Source organism: Saccostrea echinata, unplaced genomic scaffold, assembly GCF_033153115.1.
Source record: "Saccostrea echinata isolate AGI-Se365-2 ecotype Australia unplaced genomic scaffold, CSIRO_AGI_Sech_v1 ptg000056l, whole genome shotgun sequence".
NCBI lineage: Eukaryota > Metazoa > Mollusca > Bivalvia > Ostreida > Ostreidae > Saccostrea > Saccostrea echinata.
The window spans coordinates 13,876,336-13,895,968 of NW_026889805.1; the positions used below are offsets into that span (position 1 = coordinate 13,876,336).

Sequence of the window (19,633 nt, forward strand, 5' to 3'; positions counted from 1 at the left end):
CGAAGTAACTGTAAACCTTGTACAGGTTTACTGTCATCTGACGTATGCAATAATACTTTTAAAAAAAACATCAATCAAAGCTGGGTTATCATTAAAAGCTGCAAATTCATTAACTTTTTAAATGGTATCATAGATAGTCTATATGTTAAATACTTTGTGATAGTTTTGAGTCTCGTTTCTTTTACTTTACTGTACACTTATTTTAAGTATGACACATAAAATGTACTCTGCTCGTCAGGTTATCAGACTACGAACTTCCTTATTGCAGACTGTACTGTAGAACGTAGTTAACCCACAAAAATAATAAAACCTCATTATCAAAAATTATTTAATTGTATATATACATATAAAAGAAAATACTGAAATCATAATCAGAATATACCGGTAATTTGGGTACGGCAAGCTACATTATATTTCCCAAAATATTAAGCGATTAAAAAAATTAAAACTTGTCCTTTTTATTTTCTTTTATTGTTAAAGAAAAATGCACGCATAGTTCGTTCTCGAAGCCTGAATAAAAATTACTCCAACAAATCAAATGAGGCTTCTGTGTATTCTCCACCTTCATTCCAAGCTTCGACCTTAAGCTCAGTTCCGCTGAATGTCATTGCAGCAGTTGCTGATCGTCCCAGTCCCTCGCCTGGGATATCGATGTCTAGTTCTCCAAGATAAATGCATTTCTCTTGCTCATTAAACCAGTCAATCTCAGAGTCATAGCTGTCGTCATCTCCATCTTCATCAACGTACATTGGATTGGGATCTTTTGAAATATAAACTTCTAATGTCATTCTTGTTTGGTGTGGTTCCGTGACAGTATATGTTTGTTCTGCTTGTGGGATTCCAACTTCGATTTGTTGATTGATTTCCACGTGCTTATGAAATACTCCCGTGCACAACACTTCTCCAGTGCTAGTCTCCATTCGTCTGGACCAATCATGTTCGTGTTCGTCAAATGGAATTGATGTTCCAATACCATATGTATATTTGCTCACTCGGCATTGAATTGTGGATGGCTCGTGGCCAAATATCACGGCACCCTTCAAAACTGATAATCCAGCCTCGTTAGGAACGACGACTTTCTTATTTTTGAAGGCCACCATTACTGCATCGCGGAGCATTGGCGATTCAGAATAACCGCCAACCATCAGAATGTAGGTTGCTTTACTGACTTCCGGGATCTGTGCAAGGTTTTTCAGATGCTCCACGATATGGCTAACCGAATTACTGAAAAGACCTTTAGCGATATTTGCACTCATTCTGAGTTTGTCGCCCATCCAGTTTATTTGATCTTTGTATTTTGGATTTCTCTTCAAAGTATCTTTGATGTCGCACTTGTTTGCAGCCTTAAAAGTTTCATTCAAACTAATTGGCACCTTAAATGTTATCTTCTCGTCCAAGTCTGGGGTAATCGTGCGCTTTTTTACTTCAAAATTTCTAAAAAGTTCCAGCATGTCGTATTTGTAATCCTTACAAAATTTCTCCATGACTTTCTTTCCCACGATGTCTTCTAGCAATTCTCTGAATGCTTCATCAACTTTTGTTCCACCCCAGTCTCCTCCATTTGCCTTGTGAATTTCTTTCAGGGTGCCATTTTGCTGCACCTGATGCACTGTTATATCAATGGTACCTCCTGTAAAAAGTATTGGAATATGTTAAGTTGTTGCCGGTTCAAACTGCAGTTTTTTTTTCCCAGACGTATCAAAGACATGGAAAGAATGAGCGAATTTTATATACCTCCGGCATCAAGTACGATGTATGCCGAACCCGGAGAGAATACGTTGAAACCTTTTCCAGAGGACCCTGTCATTTTCTCTATGGGCACGTGTTTACAAAAGAGGGAAGCAGCCTCGGGCTCCAGTGCTATCACCAAATCATCTTTATCAATGCCTGCCTGAATTGAAATGAAGGTAACAGTGAAAAATCTTCATAAGGCCAACTTTTTATTACCAACATTTCAAAAAAGTTAGTTTGAGAGAAAATAGCCATTTCTAAAATGATTTAAGTATCAGTAAGTGAATGCAAAACAATAAAATCTTAAGAAAGAGGCAACGAAATATTATTGAGCAATGACAAACGTATCCTTCATTAAAGCATGGGCATTTAGACAGAGAATGTATAAGCTCAATCCTCAGCAATACTTCTTAAGTCGCTAGGAAATTAACAAGGTATAAGCAAGACTGTAGAGAAAATGGTGATTGGTAGAATCGTCATTGAAGAAAGAGTGGCAATGTGTATCAGCTACTTCGAAGTAGCGCCCGTCTCCTCCATACAAATATGACACTGAATGTAATAAATAAGGCAAGTATATGCCAGTGAAAAACGTTTACATGTTTATATTGTTTACCATTTCAGCTGCTTCCCTCATGAACTGCTTGGCAGGGTCAGTCCAGATGGCGGGAACGGTGATCACGAACATAATGTCTCCTACATCCAGCGAGGTTTGCTGGCTCTTGCATTTCTCCACAAGGTGATCTTTTAAGTATTCGATAACTTTGGAAAAGACTTTCATGGCATCCATCTGTTTACCGTTGTCAGCTTCCAGCTTAAAATCTCTCCTTATTCCCTACAACAAAATCCGCAAAACACCGATTTCAATCAGTACTGTGTCTGTAGCCAACTTAAAGTTGCAGATTAACAATGAGTCAAATTTTAACTTGGTGTATAGATTTCTTTAACACCAATACTGAATATTATACTATCAAATAATATATAAGTATTATAACTGTAGTCAGTTATCACTAGTATCTTTATTAGACGAGTGGTATCATATGGGAGAAAAGCTTCTCTTTGTAAAATATGTTTCATTTTGAATATTGATACAAAGCCACTTTATCGATATATGGAGACATTGTTCACGTCTAAATGCAGTCTGAAAACGTTTCAAGAAGGTGAAACGTACATGTAATTATTTTTTTGATCGGCTTCGACCGATCACAGTTGTTTCCATATAAGGCATCCGGCAGATTAGACTATCTACGCACACATTACGCCCCGCACTACTTTGTTTACTACGCACTGACGGCTTCATGTAAATCTTTCATAACATGTTAAGCACTAACGAGTATTTTTTGATGCATTTACCTTGAGATGCAAACGTCCATACAGTTACATGATGAATAAACTTACATTTTTCTTTACATGCGTAAGAATTTCATTCGGAATTAAACTTCCTCTAAGGGTGAAGTGTCTTCTTTCATTGGTGTTTCGGAAAGCAAAAAAAAAAAATATTCAAGTCGTATCGAATTAAGAAAGCGCGACTTATCCTATTCTGTCTATTTATAACCATAGCATTGTGGACTTTCAGCATATTATCGAGTATAAAGAAGTTTCAAATCTCACTGCTTTAAGTAGATGTATTTTGAATTTTACCGTAATGATGATTTAAAAAAAAAAATGCTTGACACAACACATAGCCACTATTAATCCTGTTAATAAGAAAAAGTCGAAAGTTGACTAGGTGTGGAACGGAGCAGAATACCTGTATGAGTACTGAAGTTTTATTTCCTTGCAGCTTTAATTAAAAACTCGGTAAAAGTTTGATTTTTCTTTACAACGATTTGCCCATTTGATTTCATGTCTCTCATTCAATTTCACAAAAAAAGTCAACATTTCATCTTTCCAGTTACCAAATAGTTTTAAAGGGAGCATAATGTGGTCGTACTACTCTATATAACAACATTGTCCGATTAAAATTTGTTCTTCAATTTAAATTTGGTATGTTAAAAAAAGCATTTCTTTACACATCATACTCAGTTGAGAAAAAATGTAAAATTATATAATATATATCTTACCCTTTTATGAGCTTTCATTTACATACATTGTACAATTCTATAGTGTAGAAGAGGGCAGTATCAAAGATATTTTATTATAATATTGAATTGTTTGAATGTCATTCAAAAGGAATCTTTAAACTTCTATGATCTTTAACGCTTAGAGTACCAATAATTAGTTCTATGTATAAAAAGCTCTCTAGACAAACAACAGAAAAAGATTTATGGATCAGCCTGAAACACATATTATTCTCACCTAATAAAAATGGCAATATATACTTATAATTGACCTTTTTTCATTTCTTATATGGCACTGCATTTCATGATCAACACATACAACTCATTTCTCATACTAGGAATGTTGATTTTCATAATTGACTCTTCATGAATCTTAATATAATTTACCTAAACCTTACAATTTGTTTGTAAAGATTCATCTTGAATCGCTTAAAGAACATCCAGTCATGATGCTCCTCGTCCAGAGCAAGTTCGGAATATTTGTCCTCAGCCTCGAATCCACAAGAATGGAAGTTTCCATGCTTGTCAAAGAGGACACAACTAGAGGTCTTCAGTGATTGGAGGCCCCCGCTTCCCGCCGTCCAGGTAAATGTGGAACACTTCGTAGGATCCTTTTGGTATTCATGTAAGAACGAAAAGGCATAACCAGAAAATGTGGTTCCAAAATCAACAGCTGCCACTATCAAGTGATCGCCTGACGCCATACTGGAGTTATGATTCTAAAATGAATCGAAATAAAGATTTCAGTCTGTTAGACATTCTTATATTAAAGATGAATGAGTTCGGTAGATGATCACTAGTCTTATAAGCTCTGTCAAATTCTTGCAACGACCAAATCTCATAATAACTGAATTTCCTTTTGCATAACTTTGTGTCAACAAATGTTAGATTTTAGCTCAATTGAGTTATGAGCTCGAGAGCTTTTCTGATCACCTCGTTGCCCGAAGTTCCGTATGTTTATTCGTCCTTCCGTTTGCAGACTTCTGAATTTTTCAGTGTCTTTTCTAAAATTAACAAGATGGCCCATGGGCCAAAACGTTCATCTGAGTCGCTATGGTCCTGCAGTTCTTTTTTTGTTTGTTAGTTATTTATAATTAACGTCCTTCTCCAGAATTTTTCACTCACATGGAGACGCCACCACTTGCCGGTGAAGGTGCAAATTTATACCTATATTAGTACTCAGGGAGATTCAGCAGTGAGGGATCTTTTTCACGCCAGCATCTTTTGCGACACGGGACCTCCATTTATACGGTCTCATCCGAAGGACCGGTCTCCGAGGCCTGCAGTGGGATTCGAACTCGCGACGTAAGGATCAAATCCTTACACCGCGACTCTAGAGCAAACGTTCTAACCACTGCGCCACGCGGGCGACCTCAACTGCTGAATTGTTCCCTATATATTTCTATGTAAAACTTTGATCGTCCATCAAGGGTCCCACTCTACCCTCGGAAAGGGGGAGGGGCATTATTTGAACAAATTTTAATCTAGACTACTTGAGGATACTACCATATTAATATGACTAATCATGCCTATGCTGTTCTTGAAAAGAAGATTTTGAAATATTTTCCCTATATATTCCTATGTAAAACTTTAATCGTCCATTGTGGCTCCATCCTATTCCTGGGGGTCATGATTTGAACAAATTTGAATCTACACTACTTGAGGATGCTTCCATAAGAAAATAACTTATCATGGCTTCGCTGTTCTTGAGAAAAAGATTTTGAAAGATGTTTTCCTATATATTCCAATGTAAAACATTAATCATCCATTCTGGAACATTGGAATTATTGTTTGCATGAAATAGTTGAAAGTGTTGAAACTTACAAACAATACAAATCTGTGAACAGGGCATAAAACACTTTTCTCAGGAAATTCCAGAAGTGGGATCAGTTGCCTAGGAGGATTAAACATCCCCTATCGACCGGTCGAATCGCCATGAGCCCTGTGTATTGTGATTTTTGTGATTTTAAATTTTCTAAAAGTTCTTTGAAATTTTCGAGAATCGGCATTTGATATGTACCACTTTTCGAATATGCTATAGCACAGTATGTCTGAAGATTCTCCTTTACAGCAGTTAATATTTTTGTGAGGAGTAAAGATAGGGGCTTTGCTGGACCTGGCAATGTATCTTTATTTGTCAGGATTCGTTTGAAGTTTAGGAATCCAGTATTGGTAGGGTAGATTCGTTGACTGGAACATTAAGGAATGAAATGTGATATTGAAGAATATCATCCTTAGAAAGTGAACTGAGAGTATAAGCTGGATTTCCAGACGTAATTAAAACTAAGTTCTTCTATGAACCTTACAAACAAAGAAGATATTGTTATAAGCCTTGTCTGCGGGAATCATAACATATTGTTCATGTTGTCTTTCTAATTTTTTATCACCTCCGATTTGGTGAAAACGGAAGGATAGATGGTTCGCATATTGCCTTTAAACCTTCCAACACGATTCTTCAATATTTTTCTAAAACACTTAATCCAATCTGACAAAGTGTTCAGGTCTTCCTCTTCATTTTTCGCCTAACGTCTTGCATAATCTTCGACAGAATTCATAATAGAAATATTCTCTTGTCAATTGGAAGATCGGTGCTCCCTGTATTTAGGACCTCTTAAAATGATTGCTTTTAGGTCGTAATTTTCACCTATATTAACATCACCAGTAATGAAGTGTCCAGCGGGACCATAGTTGAAAGAAGAGGAAGAGCAAGAAAACTTATGAGAATTTTTGCTTTAGATGGTCAACATCTAGGAACTGTAAGGTTTGTTTATGATTGAAAAGTTTGGAAGCAAAAGTTTGTGAATATCTGCAAGAAATACAGGGTGTAGATTTCAACTTGAAATTTGATGGAATGCAAGAGTGAACTTTTTATGATGGTTAATAACCCGCTTAAGGTAGTCCGATCCTCAGGTTCTGAAAATCAGGCATTAAATAATTGAAAATGTTCACAAAAATGTCTCTGACATTCAAACTTTATCAGTAATGGATAAATAACGAGATGGTGTTGAATAGTTTAGAGAAAACATTCCCTCCGAGGGCCGAAGGCCCGAGGAGGGGATGTTTTCTCTAAACTATTCAACACTATCGAGTTATTTATCTTACTTAAAAAACTTCCCTACTGTGGACCCCAAAGAAACATTTACCAATTCATATATCCAACTTTGCTGTAATACAATAGGATCTAGCCCATTTAGATATCCAACAGTGACACAATACAATAGCCTAATCGAACACCCCTTTTATTCATGGACTAGTGAGCGTGAAACTGCATGGTGTTAATGTCATTTCAAACCTTTCCATTGTACTGAACAGTCATGAAATCAGATGAAGAATAGTTTTAAATCCAAAGTAAAATTAGAGGGGTTCAGATAGTGTTCTAAATACTTTTGACCTGAAAGCAGAAGAAAACTACAGGATTTTGATAAAAGGTTGGAAATCTATCATTACATATAAGATGATGATTTGTTGGGGAAAAATGTTTGAATCTTATGGAGTTCCACTCGGACAATACTTCTAGTAGTGCTAAAACAGATGAAAAGATTGTCGGTGTTATGCGGAACCTGCTTTAAAAATATTCCATATCAAGATCTGCAATAAAAAAGGTATCAAAAATAGATGGGCTGTCAATTTATTAAATTGTTTCGGGAAGTATGCTGGAAAAGTATGAGAACAGAGATGAACCTCTAATAATCTGAGAGGATTTGCTGATAACGGACCCCTGAAATAATATTCAGCAACAGGAAGTGATGTGGTTTAAGGTTCAAGGTGAAAATGTATTTAAAAGCGTGTCAAAATGTGATATTTTCAAAATTTAAGACCGGAATATTCTGTTAAAAAAACCATGGATAAGTATTGGATATTTTATTGACGACACGAGTCTAACAATGTGCAAATTCGGAGTAATTGTAATTTTTGTGAGCATTGGAAGTACATTTTTAACACGATTCTAATGATGTGATAAATGCAAAGTGATTAATTCTGTGTGCATTGGACAAATTCTAATAGTGTGACAAATTTTGAGTTATTGTTTTTTATTTGAATTGGAAATACATTTTAAACTCTTTTATCTCTCTTTTTTTCATTGCTTAATTATGTTTGTATGCACAGTTGGATATTTAAATATCCAACCGATGGGCAGTTGGATATTTGAATATCCAACTGATGGCCAGTTGGATCTTAAAATATCCAACTAGTGCTGGTTGAATCGGTAAGATATACGTAGACTAATAACAATGGGTGACGTCATTGAAGTTTTTTAATTTAAGTTCATCATGTTATCAAGGAAAAATTAGTAAATCTCAAATAATATTTTAGGAAATGTAAATAAAGACACCTACTATGCATATTCTTATTGGAAATTGATCAACAAAAACATTTTAGGATAAAAACTATAAGTATCCAGGCATTTGAAGAAAATTGCATGATTTTTATACTTAGACAGTACTTTAGTTTCTTCTGTGTACTTCGATTATTTTATAATGCATAGTTTATAAAGTGTTCCTATCAATGCAAAGCATCATAAATCATTTCTAATTTCATATCATGCTAATTAGCATTGGTATCTAAGGCTAAATTAGAGGAAAAGTCGAATTCTTCAAATCTGTATTTTTAACATACCTTTAAGGGTAAAAATATCAATGTTTTAAAAGGCTGTTTCTGAAACTTCAAAGAACTTTAAATCATGTTGAGATGCATAAAATGAAAATTGTTGCATGAAAAGATTACATATTTCAGCTTCATTTTGAGACTTTTTGAATTAAATAATAAATTAAAGAGTTATCCTTCCTGGCTGAGGATCGGATATCCTTAAACGAATTATGTATTTTTTTTTAATTCTGCAATGATTACATTGCTTAATGCCCGAGGAACAGAGAAAAATATTGTATTGTTTATATTTATATCTGTATAAACTATTTGTATAAACTGGTTGAAACTACATAGAAAATTGTATAATTGGTCCTTACGTAACATTAATGGAAAACCCCACTTCTTACGAAACTTTTTTAAAAAGTTATAGCTAGTTTAGAGTCAATCAACTGATACAATGTAACAAGTTTTCATGAGATATAAGGGAGAAAATATTAAGTGGATGAAGATGTATACTAATATAAGCATAACCCCTGTAGTGTGGATTCAAATTTTCAAATCATTTATTCGCTCTTCTCCGTGCTCAAACTCTTCAAAGTTTTACACAGAAAAATTCAAACATCTAAAAGAGAAACAAAATTGTAAATTTGATGTAAACTATCAATTAAATGTCAATTAAATTATTAAAATCATAACGTTAAAGTTATGGCTAAAAAAATCATTTATTTTCATATTTTTGTGACTCAAGTGAACTTTGTGGCGCATTGGCCTCTTGTTTTGTGATGTGAAATATATACTTCTATCCCTTCTTCCCACAACCGGGACAAAGAACTAGCATTTTCCTTATTGGAAATAAGAGTCAAGCTACTAGTATACGATAGTCAATATGAATAAAACTCATTTCAGAAAATAATTCAGACTAAAAACGAAAGTAAAAAATATTTCTCAATGAATTCTGTCAATATTCAAAGCCAAGCAAGTATTTCTGTAGAATATTTTACACATCTGAAATTCTTTTTGAGTTTTTCTTTCATCGTTATTTAAAAAAAATATATAATAAAATAAACGGAATGAATTACTATTGTAAAGGTACTTTCGATTTGTAGATTAAACAATGAATAAATAATAAACAATTCTTAAATCTTTAGTTCATGTGTCGGAATGCCAATATTTTGGTCATTAACTAGATGACGTTCGTTATACGTACCTCCTTTCCTCATCAGAAATTTCTTCTATAGGAAATTTATAATAGTAGATCGAAGAAATCTATTATTAGATCGTATTATAATATTTATCAAATTGTTAGAATTTAAAGGTCTTACACAGAACGGAAACCCAATAACTGTTGTAAATCTTAATAAACAAATTATCAAAAGTTAAAAATAGACTATGGGACATTTTTAAAAGTGTCTTCTCTGCCACAGAAACTTGTTTCTGTATTAAAAGTTTATCCCAATAGTATACAAAATAATATGTTATATAACTCCAAATTACATGAATTAAGATCCTCTCGAGAATTGCACAGAAACAATGCAAATTACAACCATTCTGTTTACTTACAAAATGTATGACATGCTTGTCTAATTTTATAGACAAAAAACACCCATTTTCTGCTTGAGTGTTACATGTATATTATACTGAAGGGGTAAACTTTTAATACAGAAACGATTGCCAGTGTCGTCTACATAGCACGATATTGGTAGAATTATAAGGATGACTGTTTCCCGGTCTCCGTTCATCTCACTATCTGCATGGAAGGAGTCGCACTGTTACCAAAAGCCAAAAAGCTTCAAAAGGATTTACATAAACGTGAAAAGATAAACACTACAAGTATCTCAACAATATGCAAAACAATATATGGAGTCTGCATGGTCGGTTCAAATGGAATGTTTTTAATTAAAAATATCTGTAATTATACCAATCCCGGCGTATTTGATTTATTTCATCAAAAATAGATTGAAGTATAATTATTGCTATAGATTTATTCTAAATGTGAAAATAGATAAAAAATTAACATGTGAACTATAATATTAGGACTCGTTTCATCATCTGTATTATTCATCAGCAGAGGCAGGCTTTGAAAATGCACTCAGAAGTCGCATTTTTTTTTTTTTGGTTAAACGGATAACAAAGCCCGAATTACAAAAATGATTTGAGTTTAAAACCAATGGGTAGGACAAAATTTCCCATAAATGGAAATTTTATTAATCTATTAAAATCTTCTAAATTTACTCATGGACAATCCGTTTGCTTACTTATAATAAGCACTTAGCCCTCTACCACTTGTTTCAAAGTGATGCAAAGTTGATTGCCCGTTAAAATAAATATTCCTCTGAAAAATCTTTATTTCTGGACATTCAGCATATCTGATAATAATAAGTTACATGACCCAAATTATGCCAACATTTTCATGTTTATTAATAATTGAAAAGTTGTGCTGACGTCATCATGTATGGGATGTTAGATGTTTGAGAAGCGATAGCGGATTCGGGGAATCTAATTTTGTTTAGATTGATTATCTTCCTTCTTAAAATTCGTTATCACCAACTATATTTCTGCGTTTCTGATTTCTTTGCCCTTGGGACATCTGACCCCCGGATCATGAAACAGACTCTTGGAATTAAGTCAGAATTTGGCCACTTCTTTGTCTTAAAAGTTGTTAAGAAGTGTTATTAAAAGTTGTTTCTCTTCAGTGATTCATTTTGATGTGCGTCCTGCGTAAATTACGCATAAATTTTGCTCAGGACGCATTATTTCAATAAATGTGCATCCCAATGGACGCATTTTATTTATAAAATGAAAGGTATACTTTTTAAATTATTTCGGTATATTTCCATTTCTATTTGTTTTCTCTGTGATAACTCTTCGAAAGTTATGAGAGTTGATTTCTTGATCATTCTACCGGAATGCAAATTTCGCCAAGCGAAAGGTTAGGAGCTAAGAAGGCCTAATATGCACTTAATTCTCGTGCGGCTGTCTTTGTGTCTGACTCTAAGGAGGCCTAATACGCATGTAATTCTCGTGCGGCTGTCTTTCTGTTTGACGTCAGTGGCCGGGACTTTTGAAGTTGACATGTGTGGCCTCGTGTAATTTTAATCTATTAGTCTACATTTTTAAAATCTAACTTTACAATTTTATTTCACAATGAAATGGAAATATAAGGAATCACTGTCTAGTTAGTAGAGTATGCCAGGGACATCAACGATAGTTGGAAACGTGGGATAATTTATGCATAACGGGCTTCGCCCGTTATCAGTCTGGTCGAACCCCCGAACGGGGGTAAACGGAAATGGGAAACCCATACCCCCAAACGGGGGTACGAGCATGCGCAGATGCTTAAAAATGTGCGTATTTCACGCAAAAAGTAGGAGTTTAAAAAAATCGCCGGTGCAAAGTAACGGATTATTTGGCAAATGTAAAACCACTCGGAAATGATAGATTAAAGGTGTTTTTAGAGTTTGTATTTTACAAAAATACAACTTTATTGTACAAATCGGGATTTATTCACTGGCAAAGTTGGCGATCTTTTGCTCTTTGACATGCAGGTATTTAAGATAAAACATTCGATAAACAGACATAAGCAACTAATACTAAATTGAAATTATATATAAAAAAAAGGATTATTCTACATTATATCTTTTATTTTCATAATAAAATGCAAGAAAAAATGTTGCCAATATCGAATTGTTTATGATCGTGGGTTTCAGTCCGCGTTTCCTCTGACTAGCAATCAACGGTCTTTATTATCGATAATCATGCCCAGGAAGTGGAACAAAACTACATATAAAAATAAAATTCAAATGAAATCTATCGTATTTATTGTCTTTTATATCTTATAAGAATTAAATAAAATGTTTGGCAACATGTTGTTGTAGTTTTTTTTTTTTTTAATTAATAAATATGATTGTTTGAGAAAACACGATTGTAATTTTTTTATTTAAATCTAGGTTCTAAATGAATATTTTCCTCATTCTTAGAATATTTTTCCTTGTGTTTTAAATTCCACAATCTTAATTGAGACGTCCTACAAAATAATAAATAATTTCATGAAATGACGGAAAATATTTCGTTATTCCTACAGTATAAATTCAAACTATGGAAAACTTAAACTGTTAATTTTTTTCTGTTGAAATTTTACCAATTTCATAGCAGAAATAACATTATTATCGATCTTTTTCCTTAGATAAATGATATATAGGCAAGTTTGTTTATATTGGATACGGCAAGAGTTACTGTTCTTGCGCATTGCATGACGGGACGGAAAACCCTCGTTTGGGGGTATACCCCCGTTCGGGGGTTCGACTAGACTGGTTATGTAAATTATCCCACGTTTCCAACTATCGTTGATGCCCTGGCATACTCTACTAACTAGACAGTGATTCCTTAAATAATCTGCCTCAAAACTTGGCTGATTGCATCATATCCACGTGCTAATTTAAGCGATATGCATGAGCGATTTTAACAGGTATAAGGTTGTCTGCAACAGGTAAGATTTCACACTTCACTATTAAATTACATTTATTTTAACAATGAAACAATTATCAGAAAAAAGAAAGTTCAATTTTGTCTGCTGAAGCGTATACTATACGTTTGTATTTTATCTGTAACCTGAATCATTTCAATTTCTTCGAAGCTAATAAGTATTTGATCATTCTTCTTTCAGGCTATATTTCTCCTTTTTTTTTTTTTTTAAAGAAAACTTTCTTTACTTCATTCAATAGAACAACTGGTCTGCTTCTGTGCATTTTATGACAGAATTGTATATATCAAAATACAAATTGTGTGAAATCGTAAGTACGATCTAAAAATAGAAGCAAGGTGCACAGTTGACAATATATTATTTACATGCCACAAAATCATTTATTCTTACTTCCAAATTGATAGTAATTATAGTATAAACCACTCACAGCTTCAATAAAACAACTGCACTTTCGAACAAAATCCTTTCCTATTTCACCAGAATTTCCTCTGCAGTATCTAATATACGCTACCATTGAGTACCTTTGGATTTGGACGCATTGGTTTTGGCATGGGACTCATTGTTGTTAGTAAAAGGGGTCCTTTGGACCCATGATAACCATTTTCAAAATGAATCACTTTCTCTTACATGTTTTTAATTTTAATTTCAAGTGTCATTTTACAATAAATTCCATGAATGCCTGAAATTTTTACTTACGTCTTAGATTGTTTCATGATCCTAGGGTCAGGTCACCAGAATAATGTTAAATCGTATAAAGAATAACTTAAGAAATATTTGTTAAACACATATAGGATGGTGACAATTATCAAGAAATGCGAAAATGAAAGTAGAAATAAAACTTGTGACAAAAAGCGCTTCTCTTTATATACGCTTAGCGCTTTAAAAAATGCATATATTCTAAAAAATCATCTTTACTCTTTGGCATTTATTATCCAGCTTCATGCACTTTGATAGTAAAGAGAATCCTCTTCCAACATGTAAAGTTCATGTCATTTTCGTCCAACGATACATGTAGTACTAAGTGTGGCTCTGAGGGTCTAAACATGAGAAATTAAAGACAGTAGGTTCACCAGACTAACTTAAACTTCATATATATATATATATATATATATATATATATATATATATATATATATATATATATATATATATGATATTATATATATATACAACGGCTGTACAAACTTCACATTGTAGCATTTTGTACAAAGAAAAGGGATGGGGAGTTTCCAAGGAGTCATTTCTATATTTTGCCCATATCATATCTCTCCTAAAAAAGAAACGTTTGATCTATTTCTTTAAGATTCTAATCATGCAAAAGTGCGAATCGTAGCAGCTATCTCCATTATATCCATTAGATATGAAAATTGAAATTTTGTATACTTGATTGTGTTGCTTCTTAATTGCTTTCTTTTGAAAGTAAAAATATTTTTTTAAAAAAATTCTGCAGTGAAATCTTGCGCTTTTAGGTATTTAAAATTGCTTCTTCTCTACTAGTTGCAACGAAACATTTCATGGATGTTGAAGAGACAAAGTGACGGGAAAATTTTTGAAAAAAAAGAATTCTTGCAGAGTTCAAGCAATTTTTATTTTCAGTTCTTTAAAGTAGTAGGTTGGATTAAAAAAAATACCCTTAAAACAAACAAGTCACATGGCCTCAACTCACTATCTGAATCAACTTAGAGCTAGTTCTATGTAGGTTTATCCTTAATCAAACAAAGTAATTCGCAATATTTAAGAGGCAGTCCACCAGAAAACCAGGCAGCATTTATTTTTACTCCACAGGTTACATACATGTAATATCAAAAACTTTTTCATTAAGATAAAAAATTCCACTTAAAAACGGTAAAATAATGGTACATTTGTATTTTGTCCTACAGTATATTTCACTCAGAACTGTCGGTCGCTCGTCTGAAGCGGTTACCAAAAGTTCGTCATACTTCCTTGCAGGACAAATAAATCTTTGTACTTAATTATTTCCGTGCGTTTTTTCGTGCTACCATCCATTCGGAAACCGCCTTGTCGTAATCTACATTGTCTTCAGTGATGCCCACCGTTCGTAATACCTCGGTGAGATCTGGCCAATCAGCCGGATGATTCTCTTTGTGCTATAATAGGTCATCATAAAAATAATTTTGTTAACGTTTACAAATGGGAAAATATTTAATTACACGAACTCTTCGAATTTATACCATACTGAACTTATTTTTTTATTTATTCAATGAGAGAGAGAGAGAGAGAGAGAGAGAGAGAGAGAGAGAGAGAGAGAGAGATTCTCAAAACCTGAAATAAAGTATTTCCACTTTGGTCTAGAAGTACAGTGCCCCCTTGAATCCAAGAATCCCCTGCCAGATGCCTACTTTCCATTCCTAGTCTGACACCTGAAAAGCAAAGGTAATATATAATCTGTTATATTCTTCATTGAAAGACCCCCCCCCAAAAAAAAGGATTTAAACATGCCCACTTACCCTCCATTATACCACCAAAACCGTATCTTTTGGCACCGTGCCATAGAGGCAAAACAAGGGACCGGAAACGCCCACTCTTCATCTGGAAGATCTTATACAAGGAAATAGAGGGGTCTGTGTATAATTCACCGGAAACAGGAACTGTAGGGCTGCGAAGAAACTCTTCCATCTGTTCATGAGTTGAAGATCCGACAAACACAAGTCTTGTCTGGTGTTTTTCCAGTAGGTCCGCCAGGGGAAACATGGCTTGCATCTTGAATTGACTGTTCAAAGGTAACGATTTAAGTATAATTTGGATTTTCTATACTAAATACGAAACACTCCGTTTGTTACAATCAAGATTAATAAATATTAAGGACACATGATATGAATAAACAAAAAAATTGAAAGCATGTGGATTCGCAAATATTTTTGGACTTTTTTGTTGTAAATGATGCATATATGAGGCCTATCAAACACCTAAATTATTAAGAAATTGTAGACTTTCTATGATGTTCAAATGTCTTCCTTTTTGTTATCAATTTTATAAATGTATACAATTTTTTATCAATATATCGGACATATTATTGAGAAACTGAATGAAAAATGAAACTTTATGTGGTTAAACTTTTTTCATTGTACTTTTATAAATATATATACTAGTATACTGAGTCGTTATTTGCATGATTTTTGGAAAAAAAAGTTTATTTTTAAGCACCTGACTGTCCTGTCCTGAAGTTATGTAACGTCTTCTGACAAGTACGATTTTTAACAGTTCAGTTGTGGACATTGTCAATGATGGGAGAACCTTTCCTAAATATCCTTAAAAATCTTCTTATAACCAATGCATGATTTATACTACTGTAAGATTTAAAACTTTTATTTAATGCAAAATCCTATGTGAAGTATCAAACCTGTCCCTTGGGAATGTCAAAATGCCAATCAGATTTGGAAAGGGGGGGGGGGCTTGTCATAAATTCTAAACAATTCTTTCTGTACTTACTAAAAGTCAAATTTAGGTTATTTTGGGGCATAATCCACCATCCCCGTTCTTTCTTTCTATTGCCTTGATACTGCCTTTACTGGTATGAGATATTTCAATTTGCTACTTTTTTACAGTCATAACGCTTTTTTGATCAGACCTGTACTTGTGTTTACAATGTCCAACCAGCTGACCTAGAAAAAATAGGGATCTTACCAAGCAATTCAAGCAAAATTCCGGAGAAATACAATGAGGGTATACTTCATGTCTCCTGTCGGCAAAATATCGGCGCCATTTGTTACTCCTTTATTGTGTTTAATGACGGATACTTTGATCAGTGCTTCTTCAAGCGTCTCCGCCATATTCCTGGTGATTGTTTGTTATATACAGCTTCGATCGAAAAACATTGTCAAATATACGTCAATAGGTAAACGTCATTTTTCTAACAGGTGAAATAATTACTCAGAGCGATCTGTATTTGAATATTTGTTCCTTTTTTTTTTTTGGTAAGACTGCGAACTGTTTTTCTTTCTTTAAGTAAATCACAGGTACTTGTGGACAGGACCCCCCCCCCCCCTCCCCCATATTCAACCCCGGGGCTTGTTTTTTTTTTTTTTTAATTTTTATTTTTATTTTTTTATTTTTTTTTTTTTACAAATTATATTTATTGCACTTGTTCATCATGTGTACCATAGGAAAAAATCGTGAAAAACCCAAAATAATCGTTCCACACAAAAATACCCCACTATTCATTATAAGAGAGAAAGGTATGTCACTCCGGTTTGTTTACGTTGTACCCCCACTGGTCTTTCTGGGTTTAAAAACATGTATTTGTTTCATTTTAACCTAAAATGTCGGTTCACACTGTCTCTAGATATATTTCTGTCGAAAACACCATTCCCTTGAGAGGAATCCATTTTAAGAATGAAGTACGGCTAATACTAAATCCACCACCCAGAAAACAGTCTGCACCATAAGCACTACACTGCTTCCATAGAAAATAATTAAAATTGAAACATTTCCAGATTTGATTTGAAATACACTTTCAGGTCGAAGTTTGGCTCGTGGCTAATCCAACACTCAGGACACAATTTGCATCTCACCATTACACTGCAGCAGTCAATATATCCTCAAAAATTGATTTGAAATAAAACATTTCCAGATTTGATTCGAATTTGATTATCTGTCGAAGAAGAAATTCATTTTGGGGTCAAAGTTTGGCTAATATTTTCTTTTACTCTTACTATTCTCTGTTTCCAGGTCCAACTATCACTGATTTTGTGCATCTTTTAGTTCATTAGATTTTGATTCTGTCATATACTCTCTCTATCGGAGGAAAGCATGCATGCCTTTTCAACGCAAACTATAAACTGATTTTGAAGCATCGCATCCTTGTATAAATACTAGTATCCCCCAAAATCCACCTTTAACTGTCCATTCTTTAGACAGAGACCTTTTGTTATTTGCATTTGAAAACACAAGGACTATTCAACAAATTGCTCTGCATCCCAGCTTACCTGTGACTGTCCATTCTGTAAACAATGAACTTGTATGTGTGCTACCTGTCACATCTGATACACATCTGATTAAGTAGGAAAAAGGCCTCAAACCGTCCATTCTGTGAGAGAAAGAACTAATCGAGAGCCGTACTTCGATCTAAAAATGGACCCCCCATCCCACCAAATGATTTTTCTGAAATTCAGATCAAATGTGGAAATGAGTCAAAAATTCAAGCTTTGACGATATATTACGGCAGCAGTGTGAAAAGTATTGAAATAACATATATTCCAAACTCTCCATTCTGTTTGTTTTAAATGTCCATTGTTTTTTGAAAAAAAAACTATCAACTCTTTAAGTCGAATGGACGTTTTTTTCAAAAAGAAAGGATACTAACAGGTCACTTAATGGATTGTTGGGGGAGTAAGTATAACAATAAATTATAGAATGGATACTAACAGGTCACTTAATGGATACTAACAGGTCACTTAATGGATTGTTGGGGGAGTCAGTGTAACAATAAATTATAGAATGGATACTAACAGGTCACTTAATGGATACTAACAGGTCACTTAATGGATACTAACAGGTCACTTAATGAATACTAACAGGTCACTTAATGGATTGTTGGGGGAGTCAGTATAACAATAAATTATAGAATGGATACTAACAGGTCACTTAATGGATACTAACAGGTCACTTAATGGATACTAACAGGTCACTTAATGGATTGTTGGGGGAGTCAGTATAACAATAAATTATAGACTGGATACTAACAGGTCACTTAATGGATTGTTGGGGGAGTTAGTGTAACGATACATTATAGACTGGATACTAACAGGTCACTTAATGGATACGAACAGGTCACTTAATGGATTGTTGGGGGAGTCAGTATAACAATAAATTATAGAATGGATACTAACAGGTCACTTAATGGATACTAACAGGTCACTTAATGGATACTAACAGGTCATTTAATGGATACTAACAAGTCACTTAATGGATTGTTTGGGGAGTCAGTGTAACAATAAATTATAGGATGGATACTAACAGGTCACTTAATGGATACTAACAGGTCACTTAATAGATTGTTGGGGGAGTCAGTGTAACAATAAATTATAGAATGGATACTAACAGGTCACTTAATGGATTGTTGGGGGAGTTAGTGTAACAATAAATTATAGAATGGATACTAACAGGTAACTTAATGGATACTAACAGGTCACTTAATGGATTGTTGAGGGAGTCAGTGTAACAATGAATTAAAGAATGGATACTAACAGGTCACTTAATGGATTGTTGGGGGAGTTAGTGTAACAATAAATTATAGAATGGATAGTAACAGGTCACTTAATGGATACTAACAGGTCACTTAATGGATACTAACAGGTCACTTAATGGATTGTTGGGGGAGTCAGTGTAACAATAAATTATAGAATGGATACTAACAGGTAACTTAATGGATTGTTGGGGGAGTTAGTGTAACAATAAATTATAGAATGGATACTAACAGGTAACTTAATGGATAATAACAGGTCACTTAATGGATTGTTGAGGGAGTCAGTGTAACAATAAATTAAAGAATGGATACTAACAGGTCACTTAATGGATTGTTGGGGGAGTTAGTGTAACAATAAATTATAGAATGGATAGTAACAGGTCACTTAATGGATAGTAACAGGTCACTTAATGGATACTAACAGGTCACTTAATGGATTGTTGGGGGAGTCAGTGTAACAATAAATTATAGAATGGATACTAACAGGTCACTAAATGGATACTAACAGGTCACTTAATGGATTGTTGGGGGAGTTAGTATAACAATAAATTATAGAATGGATATTAACGGTCA

The 19,633-nt window shown here is 33.9% G+C and overlaps 2 protein-coding genes across 2 annotated transcripts; both read right to left on the reverse strand.

Moving 5' to 3' along the window:
- Positions 1-360: 360 nt before the first annotated feature.
- On the reverse strand, positions 361-9,659 carry LOC133172943 (heat shock 70 kDa protein 12A-like). The gene is made up of 5 exons (XM_061307796.1): positions 9,583-9,659; positions 4,187-4,507; positions 2,345-2,563; positions 1,735-1,891; positions 361-1,630 (listed from the first exon to the last, which is right to left on the reverse strand). The coding sequence occupies exons 2-5, from the start codon at positions 4,490-4,492 to the stop codon at positions 522-524; spliced, it is 1,791 nt and encodes a 596-aa protein (XP_061163780.1). The 5' UTR covers positions 4,493-4,507; positions 9,583-9,659; the 3' UTR covers positions 361-521.
- Positions 9,660-14,418: 4,759 nt separating this feature from the next.
- On the reverse strand, positions 14,419-16,658 carry LOC133173075 (uncharacterized). The gene is made up of 4 exons (XM_061307992.1): positions 16,501-16,658; positions 15,324-15,586; positions 15,139-15,236; positions 14,419-14,963 (listed from the first exon to the last, which is right to left on the reverse strand). The coding sequence occupies exons 2-4, from the start codon at positions 15,574-15,576 to the stop codon at positions 14,829-14,831; spliced, it is 486 nt and encodes a 161-aa protein (XP_061163976.1). The 5' UTR covers positions 15,577-15,586; positions 16,501-16,658; the 3' UTR covers positions 14,419-14,828.
- Between the last annotated feature and the right edge of the window lie 2,975 nt (positions 16,659-19,633).